The 21,538-nt window shown below is 38.4% G+C and overlaps 2 protein-coding genes across 5 annotated transcripts in view; both read right to left on the reverse strand.

Moving 5' to 3' along the window:
• Positions 1-21,538, reverse strand: part of LOC122327734 (CUGBP Elav-like family member 5) — a 1,183,696-nt gene that overhangs the window by 423,223 nt on the left and 738,935 nt on the right. The window lies entirely within an intron of this gene.
• atp8b3 (ATPase phospholipid transporting 8B3) lies at positions 1,748-16,672 on the reverse strand. 2 transcript variants are annotated; one of them, XM_043223246.1, is made up of 28 exons: positions 16,094-16,672; positions 15,593-15,635; positions 14,542-14,633; positions 14,257-14,370; positions 13,260-13,358; positions 13,043-13,104; positions 12,861-12,933; positions 12,581-12,651; positions 12,037-12,128; positions 11,763-11,921; positions 11,556-11,644; positions 10,999-11,192; positions 10,694-10,902; positions 10,593-10,615; positions 10,357-10,513; positions 8,859-9,047; positions 8,539-8,651; positions 7,392-7,556; positions 7,169-7,280; positions 7,005-7,080; positions 6,204-6,324; positions 5,613-5,799; positions 4,457-4,680; positions 4,235-4,318; positions 3,926-4,150; positions 3,700-3,838; positions 2,435-2,565; positions 1,748-2,330 (listed from the first exon to the last, which is right to left on the reverse strand). In XM_043223246.1, exons 2-28 carry the CDS (start codon positions 15,615-15,617, stop codon positions 2,094-2,096), a joined length of 3,462 nt encoding a protein of 1,153 aa, XP_043079181.1. In that variant the 5' UTR covers positions 15,618-15,635; positions 16,094-16,672; the 3' UTR covers positions 1,748-2,093. The 2 variants fall into 2 exon arrangements, with proteins under 2 accessions (XP_043079181.1, XP_043079180.1); XM_043223245.1 differs by having other exon boundaries at positions 15,593-15,640.

A 21,538-nucleotide genomic window follows, 5' to 3' on the forward strand; every position in this document is an offset into this window, starting at 1 on the left:
GTGCATTTGTTTACATGTGGCGTGTTTCTCGATTTGGGTTGCACACCATTTCACACAAAACTGGAATGCTACTGGACAGTTTTTTTGCAACAGACCCCTCCAACCAGAAATGGTCTCTCATTGACTGTAAAACAGCATCACGTACATCATGTTTCTCTCCGGGTCTGTCTGCAGATCCAACCCCCAATCACACTGTGCTCTTCCTCTTCTGTTACCTGTCAATCAATCAGAACCAAGTGTCTTTGTGATGGTAGAAGACAATCAGTTTCAAAACAAGGAGAAAAAAATGGTAAAGAGAAGACAGGCTGAGAGGAGGAGGAGAAGAGGAGAAGGGAAAGAGGAAAGAGGCTCTTCACGGGTTGCAAGTAGGCGACCGCTGCCCTATTTAGCTTGCTGTGGTGCTTATGGTGTGCAGTGTTCGCTAGATTTGCAAACACTCTTGCCTGATAATCTTAAAAGTAGCATTGCGTAGTAATGCATCGAAAAACGGTCAAGTCTTTCAAGAAAAAAAATGGACAGAGTAGCAACGGTGACGCTAACGACTAATGTTCACTTTATTATCTAACTACATTTGTCGGTCTTAACTACTCTCACACTGCTGTCTTGAAGTGAAAAGATTTAAGTCCAGCAGGGTGTTGAAAAGAGCTAGCGCAGACAAGTGCTAACATTTGCGCTAACAATGCTCTCTAATAACCACAAACCAGTCGATAAAGTGCTGCCGAGGCTGGTTGTCTTTGCAGAGAGAACTATGCAAAAATACAAAGAAAAGAAAAGCCTTTACTTCAATCATGATCAATGTGGTGGGTTCAGGCTTTTTTCCAGTTTCTCAAAATCCATTTCAGTCTCTATGATGACGTTCAAGAATACACGTACCGATTGAAGATTAAAACACCTGAAATGATCAGATAAGTAAACTGTATTAAACTAGCCTTCACTTAGGTGGAATTAGCAAATTTGGTTTGTTGGGTTATTTTTTAATAAGTGCTTTGAGCACTTGGCAGGTTGAGAGACCAACTAAATAATAAGCTAATCTAACTAATACCAGCAAACCATCTTGAGCTAGTTTAAGTGTTTTTAAGCAGGGTATTGCAATGTATGCAAATGATCCCAGATTATTTAATACTAAAACACTAAGTAGGAAGGAGTGTTCGCAAAGTAAAGAGCTCTTGCACATAAACCCTTCTTAGAGCACATCTACCCAAGCCAAAGATTGATCCAAGGGTAAAGACAATCCAAAAAAAACAAAGCAAAACAAAAAAAACAATCAGTGTGTGTTTCTGAAGATGTTGAGATGCCTGGCTGACTACGTTTGACGGATGTAAGGATTTCCCTTTCATGAATTTAAGTTCAACGTTAAGATCCAGTGCAGGAAATATTAAGGAGAAAACACCTATTATTGTTTAAAATCTTCTGCACAAGATTTTTCTGGTTTTGATATCTCATTGAAGCTTCACATTCACACACAAACTTGTTCTCAGGCAGCTGATAAAGGTTAAAGGGCATGTTATGGAGAGCCTCGTTCCTCCTCCTATCCTACAGGGGGAGCCAGAGAGCCTGTACAGCACTTTTCATTCAGTGCAAGAAGGAGACAAATTGGAGTAATAACTGTTACAGGAGAAAAAAAGGTAATATGGGTAAATTGCGTGTTTTGAAATAAAATAAAACCATTGTTGAACATTTGCATGCTACTGTCTGTTTATTTATCTAGCCTGGATTTCACTGCACCAATGAAGAGAAAAATAATGCATTTTCAATTAACTATTTATTTGTAAAATTGAATACAAAAATACAAGTATATTTAAAACAAACTATAGATAGTGGGATTTACCTTTTATGCACTATTTTGGTCCTATGATTATCATAATGCAATGACAAATTTTTATTTTTTAATTTTAAAATGTTCAAATCCTCCCTATAACATTTAGCATTAACAATTGGCAAAATGGTCACTATTTATTAGATTAGGTGTATTCTGGGCCTCCATTTTGGAATTGCAGCAAAAACCCTAGGTGTCTGAACCAACAGACTTTTTAAAATGATATTTTAGCTATTCGTATCACTTGTTCAGTGCACGACTAAACACACTGAAGATGCTAGCATGACACATCTCCACTATTCATTTCTATACGTGAACCCTGCGGAGATTCATTCTTCAGACTATCTGCTTTGGCTCTCCTGTCCTGCGGGGGTGTCGTGGAGGGAAGTCCAACTCCTGTGGTGATTAACTTTCCAAACCCTTTCCCCTGGGACACCGCATAGGATGAACGGCGCTGAAGGGTACCTCTCTGAAACCACGACTTCAACTCAACAAGCTCATTCGAGCTGTGGATCTGCATGCGTAAAAAAGACGATACAGTGAGTACGGACAATAACGAAACAACGTCTTATATGCCAAGCGTGACAAAAGGATTTGTGATTTGAAGTAGAGATCAACCTTATGTTTGTTGGGGTTTGTTAGCACAACTCCTAAGGCCCGTATGGTTATCGAGGGAAGAACAGCAATACAGGTGGTCACACATATGGTCAGCCAAACCTCAGGGGTACTGTAAGCATTCGGTGATGCTCCTGAAAATTCAAGTTTCAGATAATCAGCAGCATTTAAACATTAAGGCAATCTGCTTGAAATCCCTTTTAAAGAGTTTATGTTCTTATATTTCCCAGATACACTTTTAACACTGCCTCCTGGTGGTGTGTCTAAATAAAGTCTCAAAGGTTCTCATGCTCATGTAAAACATAGGAACAGAGGATTTTAAAATTAGATTCCCAGGTGATTATAAATTATATCTTAAAATGTATAAATTATAAATAAGGTTAATATCCAGTATTGAAGTTAATATAAAATGTTTTAATCATTCACACTGTATACACACACACACACACACACACACACACACACATATTGCAGAATCTGCAAAATGTTAAATATTTTACCAAAATAAGATTAATACAAAATGCATGTCTTTTGTATATTTGAACACTTGCCAATAATGACTAATTTAAAATGATTATGACTAACATGACTAATTTAAAATAAATGATTTTGAGATTTATCTTTTCATATGGGACTGTAACAAAATTTCAAATGCTCACTTATAATCCAGAAGTAAAAATTATGCATTAAGAGCCTTTTGAACAGAATAATAAAATGACTAAATAAAAAAAAAAAACATGCATTTTGCATGTTATCTTGGCAAAATCATTTACATTTTACACAACTGCATATAAAAGGGAAGATAAATATCTAAAACTGAAAATAAAAATTACAAAATGAACAAAAAAAAAAAAATATTTACCAATTTAATTTATTCATACATTTTACACGTTTTTTATGTTCATTAATTCTCAGTTAAAATATTTAATTAGTAATTTTTCAAAACGTCTATGATATATCACATATTGTCTGTTCTAAAATAAAAATCAGTTATTTACTTCTAAGATTTGTAATAATTTTTAAAAACATTCTTGGATAAATTGTGGAAACCAATGCAATCATAGAAATATATTTCAATTGGAATAAAAGATAAATAAAACTAGCACCTAAAATTACTTTTTTTTTACAAGTGTGTTTTAAAAAAAAAAAAAATGGAGCCCTAATGGGGTGATATAGAAAATTTACTACATGATTAAATGATTTTTTGTCTCTTCTTTCCGGGGATATGTGATTTAAATTAACATTGATTAATCCGCAGACATAAATACCCAGGAAAAAGTAGTCTTTAGGGGAAGCAGTGAAGAGTCGAGCGCTATGAAGAGCCAGCATGGATAGAAAGAATGCCACCAAACTAAAAACAACCGCTGCAACGCTGTACTTGGTCCAGAACTTTGTATGTAGAATAACCTAAAACCGACAGGCAGAAACAAAATGATCCTCTAATCATTAATTCATTAAATATTATTGTAGCATTTGTAGATGACATCTAGTTACCTCAACAGTCACGGTGAACACTACGGATGTTTGAACCGTTATGGCCAACGTCTGATAATCGAGAGCAGAGTACTGCAATATTCCCATAGGAATGAAGAACAGGATGATGGAGGTGTAGAGCGAGTAGAGGAGCGTGATTGCCAGAACCAAAGGATTGAAAAGCTGCTTCTTCTGTCCAGTCGAGTAGATCTCAGGCCAACACAGACAACTCTTGGCATCCACATCCTGTCATGGAGTTGTAAACAGTCAGAATTCCAGATGAACCGATCGGATGTTAGACTTCTAGTGATCATCTTGCATTATGCTTACCTGTTCAAAAAAACCCATGCACTGTATAGGCAGGGATGTGTACAGCGTTGTGTAGAGGCTAATAAACCAGCTCTCATACATAGGCTGGAAAAGAGGAGAAAAACACACCAAAATAAGCTGCTCGCTGCATGTTGTTTTGACAGTTTGACTATAATGACGTGTTTTTGCAGTGTGGTTGGAGTCGGTGGGTGTAAAGGGGATCAAGTGACCTAGTTGCTCTACCTGAGCGCTGAAGCCATTGTAGAAACTATACCAAATGTGCACCAGAGCAAAAGCAGTGGTTTTGTAGAGGAAATAGCGCAGAAGGATGCAGATGCGGTAGTATGACCAGTGTCCGTGTACCAGAAGCAGCCTGCGGAGGAAGCTGAACTGAGCCAGAGCGAAATCTGCATTCTGCACCGCCTGACTGCCCTCCACGCCGCAAAGACCAACGCCAATATGTGCCGCTGGTGAATACACAAGAGTCTAATTGATTTCTTTACCAGAGAAATAACAAATGATTAGGCCTGCACTATATAAATTATATGCGATAGTCGTGCGCATCTCGTCAGTAAAGCCGGTTCTTTGATTAGTCATAAATCATCCACCCGTTTTGAGATGGAGCGGAGTTTAACACACGTAGCTGTAGTTCATTAACAAGCTGTGCAATTCGCACGCATAATCACAGATGGATCACACTAGATAGTGAAGGTAATATTGCGTAGTTTGTCAGAGAACTACGGCTCTGTATTAAATGCCGCTCCATCTAGAAACAGGTGATGGAGATTTATTACTAATCAAAGAACCAGCTTTACTGACAAGATGCACATGACTATAATACCTCATTTAAAGCTGCAGTCTGTAACTTTTTTTGGTTAAAAATGATCCAAAATCAGTATTTGAGCAATCATTATTATCTTATAATAATTCCTAATCTGAGTGGGATGTGTAGGTTTTTTGGGAAATTCAAGCATAGAAATGATTTGTATTTTAAAGAAATCAGTTTAAAGTGAGCTTTTTGGGTTAAAAGAATTTAATACGAAATTGAAATGGTGTGATAATATGCATAAATTGAAATATACATGCTAATGCACACCATAAAAATGAATAAAATTAATAATTTGAGAATAAAGTATAATAATAACAACAGTTTGCATTATTTGATGTGATGTGAGCTAACTGATCGTTAGATGTAATCACCATTGCGCGGTTTATTGTAATGCACTTTTCCCTCATTGGTCAGAACAAATGTGGCAGGTGTATTCAGACGAAAATATACGGTGATGATTCTTATTTGAGTCATATATTCCAGAAAAACAGAAATGGCGACAGAGAGGCAAAAACGTATTGGCTGCAGCTTTAAATTGTTTATGTTTTGATCAAACGGTAAATTTCTCACTCTTGATCATGTTGACATCGTTAGCTCCATCGCCTATCGCCATTGTAATCGAAGTGGAATGCTTCCTGACCATCTCGACCACTTCCGCTTTTTGCGCCGGTGTGACACGACAGCACAATACAGACTGGCACTGACCGGACAGAGCAACAAACTTTGCCCCCCATTCTGGCATTCTGGTCATTTCCGCCTGATATGTTCAGAAAATAAAGAATAATCATTTATATTATGTCATTTTTTGTCAGGTTTTGTCATTTCTTTTAAAAGGTAATTGCAAAACTGAATTTTCAGCATCATTACTTCAGTCTTCAGTGTTCAGAATCATTTTAAAATGCTGATTTGCTGCTCAAGAAATATTTCTTATTATCATCAATCCTGAAAACAGTTGTGCTGCTCCATATTTTTTTGGAAGTGTATACATTTTTTCAAAAGAATAGCATTTATTAGAAACAGGTCTTCTGCAACATTAGAAATGTCTTGACTATCACTTTTGATCAGTTTATTGCATTCTTTATTAATATAAGTATTACTTACTATTATTGTACTTTACATATTATATTCTAAAAGATTCTAAATCTAAAAGCGTATGCTCACCAGTTCAGGACCCGAAATGACTAGTGCTGCTTTGGTCCGCACCGTTCTCTTGTCTGTGATCCAAACCTCCGGTTCTTTACACATGGCATGAAGATCTGGAGAAGGAGACTCTAGAAGCTGCCTGGAGATATTGAACGTTACATGCGAATGTGCATTTGTGTAAGCAGTGCAATTCATTTTTTTTCCAGCACCAAGCAACTTCTCTGTTCTCACAAATTCACAATCTATCAGAAGACGTTTGATGCAGACAGGCATGTAGATAGGATCTTGGACCGTGCGTGACATGATGATAGAAACAAAGCAAAACAACCAACTATTTGCAATACTCCTATACGCTTCGAATGGTGACAGGTGGCACATACAGTTTGCGGCTTTATCCAATTTCTCATACTCCCCACTGCATAGTCTGACAAGTCTCATGTCTCCCATGTTGGGAGAAATCAGAAGTTTGGATTAATAATTAAATGAATCTGCAATAATTACATTTTAGATAACGCAAATATATCTAATCCAATTTTATTAACCAATGATCCAGATCAACCATATACTTGATCAACCAATTGTGCTTAATTGTGTTCTAATTGCTAAAGAGTATCGAACCTTCTCCTGTACTCTACTGTACACGCGTAAATTTACTCTTCTTTCAGCCTGAGGTTTATTCATTACACTTTTTGGTGTGAAAGGGTTTTACATTTGCTATAAATAGAACTTCATACATATAAAAACAGTAATGCAAAATTGTCATGCATTACTTTTAAAAGTAACTTTCCCTAACAGTGTTAAGGATATGTATTTTCTGACCTAAGCTCCTCCCCTTGAATCAGAGTCGTGTCCGGATCCATCAGCTTGCACGCATACCCCACATTCACAGCCGTTTCTGTCGGGAAGAGATTAGCAAACGGTGTAAAATAGTTTTAATTTACTGCTTTAGGTGTTTGAAACCAGCCCGTATGCTGAGACGGCACCTGTTTTGTCTCCCGTCAGCACCCACACCTTCACCCCCGCCCTCCGCAGGGTGGAGATGGTCTCGGGGACCCCTTCCTGGAGACGGTCCTCAATTGCAGTCACGCCCAACAGCTACACAAACAGGATTGTTTAGTAACAGAATGCTACATGCTTTAGTTTATCTGCCGTTCTAAAGTTGACTCTCGAGACAATTAGTGTTTCATAATAACCCCCTTAGAGTACCGTTAAGTCTTTTTCCATCTGATCGTATATCTCTTCGAGCGCGGTCTCCTGGTTACCCGTCGATGTGCTCGCCTGACTGAGGGTGCGGCTCCACTCCGTCCACAGGGCTTCGGGAACCGAGCGCACCGCCACACACAGAGTCCTCAGACAGCTCTGAGCGAACAGCTGCTGACCAAAGACATCAACAAATGCCTCACACTGTACTCAACCACTTTCTGTTCACACATAACTGAGATAATTATATTGGCATCCACATCAACACACGTTTGATTCATTATAAGCGTGGTGCAGGTATATCATCTGCTACTTTGAAGGGGTCGTGAACTGAGAAACCAAAATATAAGTTGATAATGCAAGTGGTCATTGTACTATAAAAACATCCTGTAAGTTTCAAAAGTATATTTTTTTGTCTATCTATTGAAAAGACAGAATCGCCTCTGCAGAAGATCAACGCCTGCTTCTACAGAGCTGCCCGTTTAGCGTCGCCCACCAATTCCCGCATCTAGTGTAAATAACAAGAAGCAAAAGTGAAACCCAACGATAAAGAAGACAAGACGATGCCGTGCACTGCCAAGTTGTGGAAAACAGCCTTCTTTCTAATCCCTCTGTTATGAAAGAGTGGATGAACTATATTTTTAGTCTGTCAGTAAGAACTTGGTCCTTTTTGTACTTGATTTTAGTGTGGATCAGTTTACAAACAAGGCACAATTCGAGACAGCATTTTCATAGAGAAACTATATTGAATCCCACTATATTGAATCTGGCAGTAAAGTTGCAAGTTCGCAACACAAATATGAGCAACTGGTTTTATTAGGTGATCACTATAGCGTTGTCGTTTCTTATAGATCAATTGAGAATTTAAGTGTTTTTGACTTAAAATCACAAAAGCGTTAATCTATATAGGATGTGTGCTGTCAAACATACGCAACTATCAGGTAATTATAGCAATAGGTGTTTAGTTCAGAGTCTACGATCTGCCATGTCTAGTCAAAACAGCGTTTCGATGATGCAGTAAAAACAGGACAGTATACAGCCTATTACTTCTAAATTCGGTTTTTCTTTTTTCTACACAATAAATTACTTGCGCCTAACTTACCTGGTATTTGAGAATGATCGCAACAATGCATGGGTCTTAAAGCCGCCTCACCTCTAGAGCTCTCTCAGTGCTCTCCTGAAGTGGCCAGTCCCTCCGAAGCCTTTCCAGAACAACAATATCTGCACCTTTACAGTACAGCTTCAGCTGTCCTCCAGGGTCCCGCACTACACAAACCCATACATTAACTCATATGTTAACACAGTTTTTACACATACGTACCTTGCACAGCATGGATTTCATAATCAGCATGGTACACTCATACTGTATATGTGAATGGCTTGATTTCACTTTGAAAAGTTGGCTGTACTCTTAAGTGTACCTCTTAACCAAAAGGTTTTTTTTTGTCAATACTGTGCAAGTCGGAAACTCACCCAGTACTGACATGCGTCTCCTCTTGCTGGTGAAGTCCAGGAGGGCCAGGAGCTGATAGTTTCGGGTGAGGCCCATCTCACTGATGGTAAGGGTTTCTCGTGTACGGGTGAGAAACACCCAGCCGAGCTCCCGTGAGGCACACACCAGAGCTTCCTCATCTGGAGAGGCGGCCTGGTAATGAGGTAAACCTGTATTAAAAAACAAAACAAAACAATGTTACTTTCCTATGATTTTGCCTGGTCTCCGTTTAAAGAATTTTAAGCCTTCGAGCGCTACCAAGAGCTAAAACTACTCTTTACATTGTACCGTTTAAAGGTTTAAGGTCTGAAGTTGCAGAGTGAAAACAACAGCATATGCTGTTAGTACGTTTTGAAGCATGCCTGCTGGTTTAAGCAAGTACACCTGTCTGCAGCCTGCAGGGCTACACGTGTTCACGGTCATAGCCATAGAAAATGTGACTCAGAGTTGGTGTAAAACACTAGTGCATGGATTTACGAGCGCTGTTAAAGCTGTGTAATTTTACCAGTCCTCTTCAGTTAAAGAGAGGTGTCGAATTCCACACAAATTCAAGCTTCAACAGATCAGAGCTCCGTCTGATAATTGTATTTGATCTGAGAATACCACGTTACTCAGATCCCGATTCGGCTGTTTATAGTAACTTGACCCACTATGTCTGCTTTATAGAAACATGACATGAGATTTTAGCTGATGCAAGTTTAATCTCCTGGATCAGTCGAATTCATAAATGAATCATTCATTGATGGTCTATTTGTGAAACAGCAGACTGAAAAGAATCGGCTCAATAGATTTGGTCACACAACGGGTATCGGAGAAGATATCAACTGAATATATTCATACTCTAATTAAATTAATTCATCAAAGCACTTGACCGCGGGCGGCTGTGAGGTTTTTTTTGGATCTGACTTGAGCTAGGAATTAGTTAAAAAGTGATGGTTTCCATTCGGCCGTCTGTGAAACCGGTCAAATCAACATACTGAAATGATCTCTGAAGGGTCATGTGACGCTTAATGTAACGTTCCCGAATGTATCGATGCTGAAAATTTAGCTTCGCGTCACAGGAATAAGTTGCATTTTAGCTAAAAATAAAAAAGTAAATAGAAAACATTTGTTTTAAACTCTAACAGCGTTTCACAATATTACTGCTTTTACTGTATTTTTCCTTGAATAAACACTGGCGAGCATTAGAAACATCTTTCAAAAACACTTGTCTTGAATGGTATTACAGGTTTTTTAACCTGCATTATTTATTATTATTATTATTTGTTTAGTTTTTTATGAAGATGTGAATGTGTGAAGCTGTTACATTGGGACCAACGTCCAGAGGGTCCAAAAAAACGTTGGGTCCCCCTGCTGGTCAATAGTTGCATATGCTAACATTTAAAGCCGTGTAACTGCGTTTTCCAGCTAGATTTTTTTATCATTCCCACTTCTTATCTTCTAACAATTACAATAATGGCAGAATACTTGTTTACTAACCATCCCTCCACTCGCTCATGACAGTGTGGCAAAGGGCCAGAGCCGTGAAGAACTCCTGGCACTCAGCGCTGCTCCGTTTACGAAGATTATCAACCAACCTCTGGTCAGAAAACTTCAGCCCACCACAGGAAAACCGGTTCCAGCTTAAGTCTAGCGGCTTGTTGAAATAAAAAAAAAAAAAAAAATGATCAGGTCTGTGCATTAGAAAAAAAGTAAATTAATGTATTACCTCTTACCTTGAATTCCTTTGACATGTCACCTGAAGAAACAAACACTCATCAGTAGTGACATTATGAAGCACAGAAGGCGGAAAAGAGCATCTAAGAAGTTAACAGACCATAAATGTGTCCGGCGATGAAGCACTGGCGGAAAAGTAGGCGGTTTTGCGTTAGAGTGCCGGTCTTGTCGCTGAGCAGGTGGCCCACCTGACCCAGTTCCTCATTCAAGGTGGTTGTACGGGCCTGAGCGGGGCTGTTATTGTCCTCCCAGTACAGCTCAACGTCCCAGCCGATCAGGAGACAGTGCACCATGTGGATCACTTCAAAGCTGGTGCGAGACGACGAAACGGTGAGTCAAATATTAAAAGATAACAAAGCTAAATGTTTTAAAAGGCATAACAAGAACATGGAGAGCCGGTGTTACGTTATGTAAAGAGACATGGGCATAGACGGACTGAGCAAAATGATGTAGCCCCAGAAGGTGAGGAAGCCCAGGTAGACAGGAGACGAATCACGCTGCAAGACCGAGACGACGTCGTACTGAGGGGAAACCCTGTGCTCGAAAAGACCAGCGCCCAGAGCCAGAAGAAGAGCCGTTGTTAGCATGAACATCAGAATCTGCAACAGGATAAATGCTGAGTTAGGGAACATTTTCAGACAAGTGTGTTAAAACATAAAGAAAACTTAATCATAATGAAATCAAATCACTTCTGAAGGAAAAACAAATACATATTTATTAACCTAAAAAATGGAAAGGTTCTTTTCTTGTCTACACGGTTATATTATGTAATAAAAATGAGCTTTTAATTAGTAAAAAAAAATAAAAATGCATTTCTTACTACAATTAATCAAATGTAGTAAGATCACTCTGAAGAGTTATATATCAAACTTGCACAGAATATTGTTATATGCTGCTAGGAAGGTCAACGGGTGATTATACATAATCAATGCATTTTAAAAAACTTTCTTTCTATCTCTTACCACCAATACAGTTTTGTTTAGTAGTATTTCCACTTGAGTTTTCTTTAATTTCAGTTTTCCGCAGTTTTGCAGAATTTTACTATCTGAGCCTGTTATGATCAAAGAAAAACATTTAATTTTTCACCTGACAATCAAGGCCATTCGAAACAACTGGTCTGCAAAGGACCGGTAGCTTTTAGGCTACAAATAGCACAGAATTTTATTTACCCGTGTGTATGGCTAATCCATAAGCTATGTCTGTGTTTCGCAGCACAGTTCCTCGGAGGAGCAGGTGGTCTGGGTCCAGAAGGTGGCGCTCTCCTTTCCAATGTAACTCACCTTTAAAGGAATGCAAGTTACCATTCGGTTCTTCGCACCACACGATACCTATGATAAAGAGAGAGAGAGAGAGAGAGAGAGAAAGAGTCAAAGAAATGAATAGAAAGCTTATCTTCTGGTCACTACAAATGAATGACTCCAATGTTTGCGAGCCCATACAAACCGTCGAAAGCTGCCAGGTTTTGCTTAACCGAATCTCCATTCAGCTCAGTGTGAGTTACACTCAGAGCCTGGCGAAACTTCAAGTTGGTTTCTCTGCAAACAGCAAAATACAGTGTAAGAACAATGCAAACATGCTACAACAGAACTGGAGCTCATTTTCCACAACACGGTATATTTGTGTATAGTTAAAGATGATTCTTTACACACAGCAACCTTCCTATTTAGAATCATATACGCCTAAAAAAATCATTTTATGTTGTTTAAATGAATTCCCGCCTTTTGTTTTTGAAATCTGTAACCGTCAAAGACACCTCATCTAACTCACACAGACTGTCAGCACACTCTAAACAGGCATATTTCTTTCTTAAAATATCTATAAATTTAAAGTTTCAAATTGTGACTGGTTTCCTAACAACAAAGTATTTTGTCATGTTTAGCTTGACCGAACCATGAACGTTCAATATAGCAATTTCAACTCTTTCATATCTTCTGTGGGAATGCTAGTCAGTCAGTTCTGCTGTGTGTCCAGAGGGAGATGCTCTTACCCATCGATGTCTGCTGTTTCCACGTAGCAAAGGCTGTGAGGCTCAGTGCTGCAAAGGAGGAGCAAATCTGACTGGGATAAACAATAGAAGAAACTTTAGGGTTTACAAACTTATTTGCAGTTAATCTTAAGTGGTAAATAACAGCATAGCTCCACTAAACGTCACTTTGAGACCAAAAATGGGATCAGGAAGGTATTGGTATTGGTGTCTAATGAGCGTGACTTATGTATTCAAATACATTTTTGGCTGCCGGGTTAGAAACACAGAAACACACACTCACAGGTATGACCTGGTCCTTATGAACCTGGAGAATGTCACCAACACGTACGTCTTTCCACTTAACCTCTTTGAAGCTGCAAGAGTGATATTTAACAGAAAGACTTTGTAAGTGAGAGGTTCTCTGTAAATCGAAATTTTGCTGTTTGTTTTTGAGCTTTCCAGGCCCCTGACGGCATTACTCACCCCTCAGGAGTGAGAATGTCACATGGGCGTCTGTTAATTTGTGCATCACTACGTCGTCGGCCCTGCGAGACGTGGGAGTGGAGGGAGCATAATAGACAGATGTGGGAGTGACAGGAAAATGGCAGAAAACTGAGGTATGGCTTCTCTTTGAAGTTGTATGTAAGTGAAAGTGGTTTAAAGGCATCGATTGAGAGAATGACAAGAATGATAGACTCACCAAGTCTGTGGCTAGATCTTTGCACCCACGCACAAGCAGAACAAACAGCAAAGGAAGCATAGTGCTGTACCAAGGGATGGTTGCAATTATAGGAACGCACTGCAAATGAAATAACGGCATGAATTTCCACCTTTATGATTAAATATGACAGAAAAAGCACACGGCCTGTATAAAGCCAAGTCCTAATCCTATGGCGTGACTTTAAATGCAGACCATTTCTGCTGCAACGGTTTTGGAAGTGTCTAAAATGACCGGTGAAGTGGTGTTTGGTGATGAGGTTTTGACTCAAGATCTGCATTTAAAGTCATATCGGAGGTGTTCGGCTGGGATTAGGACTTGGCTTTCTGCGGACCAGTCAAGTTCTTCCACACTGGCTGAATCAATCGTTTCTTTTTGAAGCTCGCCTTATCCGCTTTTTTCCTGAACGTGGAAGTAAGCCTATGGGTGAGGCTTCCGGATCGTTAAGACGCTTCAGGTAAATTACGAGGAAAATAACAACGTGCAGTGAACACGGTCCTGTTCTAACAGCGGCTATAACTTCAGAAGCACACAATTCCCTAGAATATCATATCATAGTAGTCAAACATGTTTATTAAAATATATATATACCTACATAATGAAATGAACACTTCTATATATATATATATGCCATAGGATTGTCAGTATTAAGTAAAGTACTCCAAGACTTATGAATCGAAACTCAAATATTTACCCCATACAATCTAACTGATGTTTTTATGATTTCTCATTTATCTAATTTATTGTTACAAAGGGTGTTTTTAGCCATGTCTGCGTAATAGTCTTTTTCAAACAACAGGTGTTTTTGACTCACTGTTTGCAAAAGAGTACGTTTCATCCATCACAAGTTCAAAGTGGCCACTCTAGTTCAGCATTCATAGGTAAAATGTGCTAGTCAAATAACTAGGGTTTGGCATTTAAACATGATTTAGCACCGGGAATCTTTCTGTCGCAGGCGCGCAAAATAAACGCCACAAACCTGCAAGACCACAATGAGTAGGAAGAAGAGATTCGCCGCTCGCTGGAACTGTTCGTACAAGTTAAGGGGCAAAAAGGTCAGAGGGGTGTATTTGTAGCTGCGCACCACATTGTCCTGGAAACAAAACCCATTAGGAAAGTGTTAAACATCGAATTAAACTGGGTACTTGCTGTCACAACTGGAAACATCAACATGTGTGTGGCAGCCCAAAGGTATCGAATGTTGTCTGACGCTTCCATAACTACTTCTCTCCAGACGATATGAATCAAAATGTTCCTCACGTACAGCATAACGCCCCCAGCGGAAACACAGGAAAGACTTGCGGCGACGGGACCGATGAAAATGATGGCCGTTGGCACGAACCTCCCATCTGAGTCCTGAGGAGGAAAAAAAAATTATAGCAGAGCACCACGCCGTCCAAAACGACTTAGAAATGAATTAGTTTACAAGAATGGAAAGTAATCATTTTAGGAGAAATGGAAATTGCTAAATAAATAAAAAAATATGATTTTTTTTAATGTACATATAAATCACGTTTGCAATTATCTGTTCATTAGATGCATGAAATATGATGGTTTAATGCTCGAATTGGACTAAAAAGTGATTAATGTGAAAAACATTGGGTGACACTTTACTGGAAGGGGCGTGCATAAGACTGACACATGACACACGTCACGAATATGAAGGAGGCTGTATGCGTGTTCAAGACAACTGCCATTACGTGTCCTTTTTACTGAAGACGTTTTTAGATGACATTACTTGACCTAACCCTTACATAATCATACACCTACCCCTTAAACTAGCCCCTAATATAAACACATCTCAGATAACGTCATCTTTGAGCTAAAATGACATCTGAGCGAATGGCACGTAACGGCAGTTGTCATAAACACGCATACAACCTCCTTCACGTGTGTCACGGGGTCATCTCGAAAGCGTCAGTCTTACGCAAACACCCCTTCGAGTGAAGTGTGACCAAACAGTTAATACGGTCACGTTTAAGTTCATTAAATCATACAAACGTTTAACATCACTTTCTGGAGTGGTAACTGTAATTACTAGTGAATTATGGACACTATGGCATGGTGTTTTTTAATGACACTCAAAATCGCACATTTCAACATTCTATTAAAGTATTTATAAAGATATTTCAGGACAAAACTCGCATGCATATGCATATATACGTCAAATACTATACCATACATCTCATCCTAGTTTTTGGTTATATTTGGCTTTGGAATAGTCGGATAACGGCATGTAAGGGATATGAATTTACTGAAATAATTCGATACACTGCATGCTGCTTGGAAGATAAAAGCACGTGGGAAATACAAACCTCTTTCTGCCTTGCTATCAGCCATGCCAGAGTAACGCACTGTCTGTTCTGGAAATGAAGGTATGAAACCAATATTAACAGAGGTCATGAAGCAGTCTCCAAGCACTTGCATGAAATCTGTCATTCATTATACTGCTGCATGCTTCAGATATTCAGTGAGTCTTAACGACTAGCAGATTTATTATGACGTATGGATGTATGGCGGATTGTCCAATTTTTTTTTTATTTTTTTAAATAAGAAATGCACCATTATTAATAGTAATAATAATAAAGTTGTTTATAAATACTACTCATCTGAATAAGGCTTTTCTGCTGGATGCCTTCGTAAACCATATAAAGAAAAGCATGTGAACGCCGAGGAATAAATCAGCATCACTATTCCGGTGCTTGGGAACGACATTCCATCCGAAGAGACACATTAACGCTGGGTGCCACGTTAGATTGATAAAACAAAGTGCTAAACTGTGAACACCTGGGAGTTTCGCCTGCAAACCGCTTCACCTGCTTAGTGTTTTTTGTTCCTTGATGGCAGATCCCGAAGGGCTGGCTCTCCGCGCTCTTGTCCCCAGCGCCTCATCCAGGTGAACCGCAGATCCAGGTGTTCCTCGCGCCAACCAGCCCTCGAGCTTCATGGATGCATCGCGTCTCTATTTCTCGAGCTTCTGTTTACCTCTGTGCGCGGCGTTTAAAGATAAACTCCTCTCAAAACTCGTTCTTTCCTGCTCTTTCTCCTCCCTCTCCCGACCTCCTCCCTCTCCGATGCGCGGCTGGGGAATTTGTGCAAATTCGCTACAGGTTAAAGGTGGGGGCCGGAACTCGATACGCGGCCGCACAGGTGGGGAAAAGGAAAAGAGGAGAGAAGTAGCGTGAGAGAGGCGGGAAAGATAAAGAGGTTTGTGTCGCAATGCGTGTAAAAACAGAAGGCCCGTTGGACCCCTTCGTGAACGGACGTCTGGGGCGTAAAGACCCATTAAATACAAAGTTAAATAAAAAGAGAGCGCCACTACCACAGGGGGTTTGATTATCGCAGGAAACACTTTTAAAACGAGCTTTTTTGTATTTCTCAACTGTGAATAATAAGAGCATCGACAGCCAATCGGAAGCCACTGCTGCAGCGCGTAATATCGTTATCGTTCGGCGCGTCAAATCAACGCTACTGCTTTGGGGCGTGTTAAAGTCCACCGATCGGTGTGCGACATCAAAGTACCGCGAGACCGATTATTAAGAGCATATGGAACCATCGGCTGTCAAAAGGATCTCGCGGTACTTTGATGTTATTCGCCGATCGGCGCCGCTTCAAGTCGAACGCTCCTGCGATTGGTTGCCGCACAGCGTTTTTTGCCCGATATTTGCATAAAGTCGAGGAAAGACCAAACTTTTTGCGCAGAGAGCCTAATAATTTGAGGAAAAATTGCTTGAAGAGGTAATAAATTCCCAGACACAAGCGGAGATCTGTATGTTAATTTGTAGTTTTAGGCTACTAGAAAATACTAAACTAAATTTTAATGTTCTACCCAGCTAAAAGTAAACTTTCTCAGAACTTTTGCTACATTTTCCCAGTAATTGGAAAGTTGGTTTAATGTTTTGCGAGAACATTCGAAGAACATTAGAAATTAAATTAACGATATAACGTTTAACCTAAAAATAAAAACTGGTCATCTTGAACGTTCTGGACTTAGTGGCAATGTTAGCGAAACATTAAAAACAATTATTACAATATAAAAAATTAAAGAAACCTCTACAGAAACGCAACTGCATGTCAGTTGAATCATATGGAGTTCTATGCGGTATGTAGACATTGAGATTTTGAGAAGTAACAGTTAATGAAACTACAACGTGCTAAACCTCAGTGGCAAGGAAATTGACTATTGAGGTGAAGACAGCTGCAAAAATGATCACAAATAGAGTAAGTCAAACTTAATGTGTTTTGACTGTACTATACAAAATATTTGAAGAGAGTTAAGAAATGTGTTCAAGTTCACAACAGCTGTACGAAAAAAAAAGACGTTTGGTGGGAAAACAAACATGAGTGAGTATGCATAGCAAGAATTGCAGACGGCAGAATCCAGAAACCAAATTTCAACACTGGGATGAGTTTCTTGATCCAGTTTTTGCATAGATGATGCATGTCGTCTGATGTAAATGCTGTGGCCGTCGATCATGCTCACCTAAGTATGCAATCAAATGGGTTTACGAATCAAGTTACTTTGACAGTGGAAATTCACAGACACGGGCGAAGATTTGTATGTTAATGAGTAGAGGCTAGTAAACCATCTCTCGTATTTACAAACTGGGGAAAAGGCAAAAGGACAAAAATTGTGTCAGAACGTGTTAGATCGTGCAAAGAAAATAAAACTCACTCTCGTTGAGAATGGAAGGGAACACATAGGAACACAGTGAGGAGATTTGTTTTTAATGCAGTTTAAAACACATGCTAGATTCTGTGGTATGAATTTATTGATGCTGAAACAATGATATCAAGAACAGTTTAAAATTGAATTTCAATATAAATCTGTGGTGTAACCATCAAGTGAAAAGATGACAGCAATGAAAGTAAATAAAAGTAACAGAACTGAAAAAAATTGCCACACTATATAATTTGTTCTTTAACGAGTCATGAACATTTTTAAATATTAAGCAGATATGATGATGAAGACAATAAAAGATTATGCGCATTTTAAATGACTTAACTTAACTTAAAACACTTAACTTCGATAAGTCTCTTTTAATGAGGAAGTTTATTTTCCTTAATGTTTTTAAAATTTTGTGCCAAACTACTTAAAGTTTTATGTTCAGTGTTTTTATTCTTTTAATGAGGCTTTTCCCCTCTGCATCAGGACAGTTGGATCACTTTCTTTATTTTAAATGTAAAAATAAAAAAACATGCTCATAATATAGTTGTATTCAAATCATCTATGTACACACTTTTTGTGTGTATCTTTAAATAAATGAATAGATCGTTGTCATTGAAACTACAACTCAAAATCAAAGACAATTGTGTATGGCTTATCTCAGTCAATGCGCTTGGATTTCAGTTTTGATTACCGATAATGAACTGACTTCCTTCGAACATGTTACAGTACATCTTGAACATATTTCAGTTTGACTGTAATGGGAGATATTTTTGCAGTGTGGTTGGAGTCGGTGGGTGTAAAGGGGATCAAGTGACCTAGTTGCTCTACCTGAGCGCTGAAGCAGTGGTTTTGTAGAGGAAATAGCGCAGAAGGATGCAGATGCGGTAGTATGACCAGTGTCCGTGTACCAGAAGCAGCCTGCGGAGGAAGCTGAACTGAGCCAGAGCGAAATCTGAGAATTTTCTTCACTTACACAAGTTTCTCAGTTTGATCTCCATTCAGATCAGTATTGACCTGAGAGAAATTGGTATCAGTTGGAAGAATAATAATAATGAGGCAATTAGACGACAATCTCTCCACAGATGTCTTTAATGACTGAAACAATCATTTCAAGAATATAATAAAAATACTTTATAAATATTCATCATAAAACTGCATAACATTTCTTTATATATATATATATATATATATATATATATATATATATATATATATATATATATATATATATATATGTACATCAGTACATCTGCCAAGTGGTAACGTAATGTTATGAAGCTACGAGAATACTTACAGTACAGTACAGAAAGAAGACAAAAGTAACGACTTTATTCGATGATTTGGCACCATGGTGTCACAGCAGCATCAATTTGGATGCACATAGCTTACAGTTCTGTGTTGCATTTAACCAATGAATAAAGTTTTTCTTTGCGTACAAAAAGAATTTTCTTTATAACATTACTTGCTGTTGAACCACTAATGAACCGATGGAGTATTCTGATGATGTCCTTCATACTTTTTTTAATTACAAAATATTTATTTTAGGGTGGAGTAACCCTTTAATAAAAATCTGATTGTATTCAACTGAAATAAGATCCTAGGATGGCTTGAGGGTGAGTAAATCATTTTTGGATGAACCTCTCTTTTTAAGCTCAGGACAAACCAAGCTGATGCTCGGTCAACTAGTAGTGTCATTCTTTTTTTTTTTTTTAATTTGAGTTGAATTTAAATGTTTTGTTTCAAGTTGTTTGGATATTTACTCAAAAAATACATTTTCTTTGGCATCATTATTTTGCATTCAATTCGGTGTGAAGGATCAGTCGGTGGAAATCGATCAGTTATAGTGTTTGGCCAGAGGGAGATGCTCTTACCCACAGATGTTTCTCCAAAGCAAACTGTGTGGTTTACAGACAGAACAACACTGTAGCTCTATCTGAAAATAGTGTTGGTTGAGATTGTCACTGATGAAAGCCCTCCATTTCCACTCACTACACCAATGGCCAGATTTCTAAAGCCTGAAATAAACAACATTCAGGAGCAGCACTATAGTGATAAACCAAGGGGAATAAAGAAACAGACTGAATGAAACGCAGTATGCACATACCAGCATATTTTCACACCTCCAGTAACCGTAGTCTAACCACTAGGCACTTCGCAAATGATTCATAAGGACAATCTTGGTTTTAATTTGCCATTAGTGTGTGGTGACATGCCGTGCCATGGTGGTTGTTGAATAGAAAGTAGTCTATTGACTAAAAGTTTCCTTTGTATTTCTAATCAATTGCTAATGTATGCTTGTGAACATCCGAGAAAATCTGTAAAAGGCATTTTTAATTTTCATGACTTTTTTCATTTTGTAAGTGATAATAATTTTGTTGGCTATGCATAAAAACAATGGGGAAAGAAGAGATGTACGCTATCCTGAAATAATCTTTAGTCTTCAAAGAAACATGCTGTTGCAAAATTAATTTTATGACAGTATGTTGCCATGAAACACTTTTGGTAGGTTGACATGTTAATCAGTTAGTCAATCGCTTTTATTTATATTGAGCTTTTAACGATACAGATTGTGTCGAAGCACTAAATTGTATCAAATGCAAGAATTGAGAATAGTAAAGAGTGATAGTAAAGACAAGAATAAACGCTTAATTTTTATTAAATGCAGAGTTGGTCTGTGTAATCAAGCCGACGATAATCGATCATGTTCAATTTTAAACACAGCTATGTCAAACGTGTCTTTAATCTAGATTTAAACTGACAGAGTGTGTCTGCCTCCCGAATAGTGTTAGGTAGAATGTTCCAGAGTTTGGGTGCTAAATAGGAAAAGAATCAGCCGCCCGCAGGACTATAATGTGATAAGACCACACCCAAGTATTGAGGAGCTAAACCATTCAGAGCTTTATAAGTAATTAAGATAGCTTAATTAGGGTTAATAATTTTTTTTAATTATCCGATGTTTGATAGGGAGCCAGTGCAGTGTTGATAGAACCAGGCTAATATGTTTATACTTCTTAGTTCTAATAAGGACTCTAGCTGCTGAACAACCACCTAATAAAGCATTACAATAGTCTAACCTTGAGGTCATAAACGCATTAATTAATATTTATGCAAATGTAAAAGAAAGCATAGGTCACAATTTAGATATGTTATAAAAAATATATATAAACTACACACAGGTGAAGAAGAATTAACAATCAATAAACATCAAGTGTTAGACAGTGTACTAGGTTATTACATGTGGGGTTTTAAGGTCCAATAATTAGCACCTCTGTTTTTTCAGAATTTAGCATTAAGAAATTCCTCGTCATCCATTTTTTTTATATCAGGTATGTGTTCGGTTCCTCAATTTGCCGTGTTTCCTCATTTACTGCTAAGAACTGGTGGCAGTCAGTACGATTTGAACCATGTCAAGGCACTTCCACTAATTGCAACTAATGCCAACATTTCTAGTTTATTCGAGAGAATGTTGTGGTCGATTGAGTCGAACGCAGCGCTAACATCCAATAGCACTAATAAAGAGATACAACCAGAGTCAGATGATAGAAGCAGGTCATTTGTAACTCTACATTTGTAATGAGAGCAGTCTCTGTAC

This window comes from Puntigrus tetrazona, chromosome 22 (assembly GCF_018831695.1).
Source record: "Puntigrus tetrazona isolate hp1 chromosome 22, ASM1883169v1, whole genome shotgun sequence".
NCBI classification, from domain to species: Eukaryota; Metazoa; Chordata; class Actinopteri; order Cypriniformes; family Cyprinidae; genus Puntigrus; species Puntigrus tetrazona.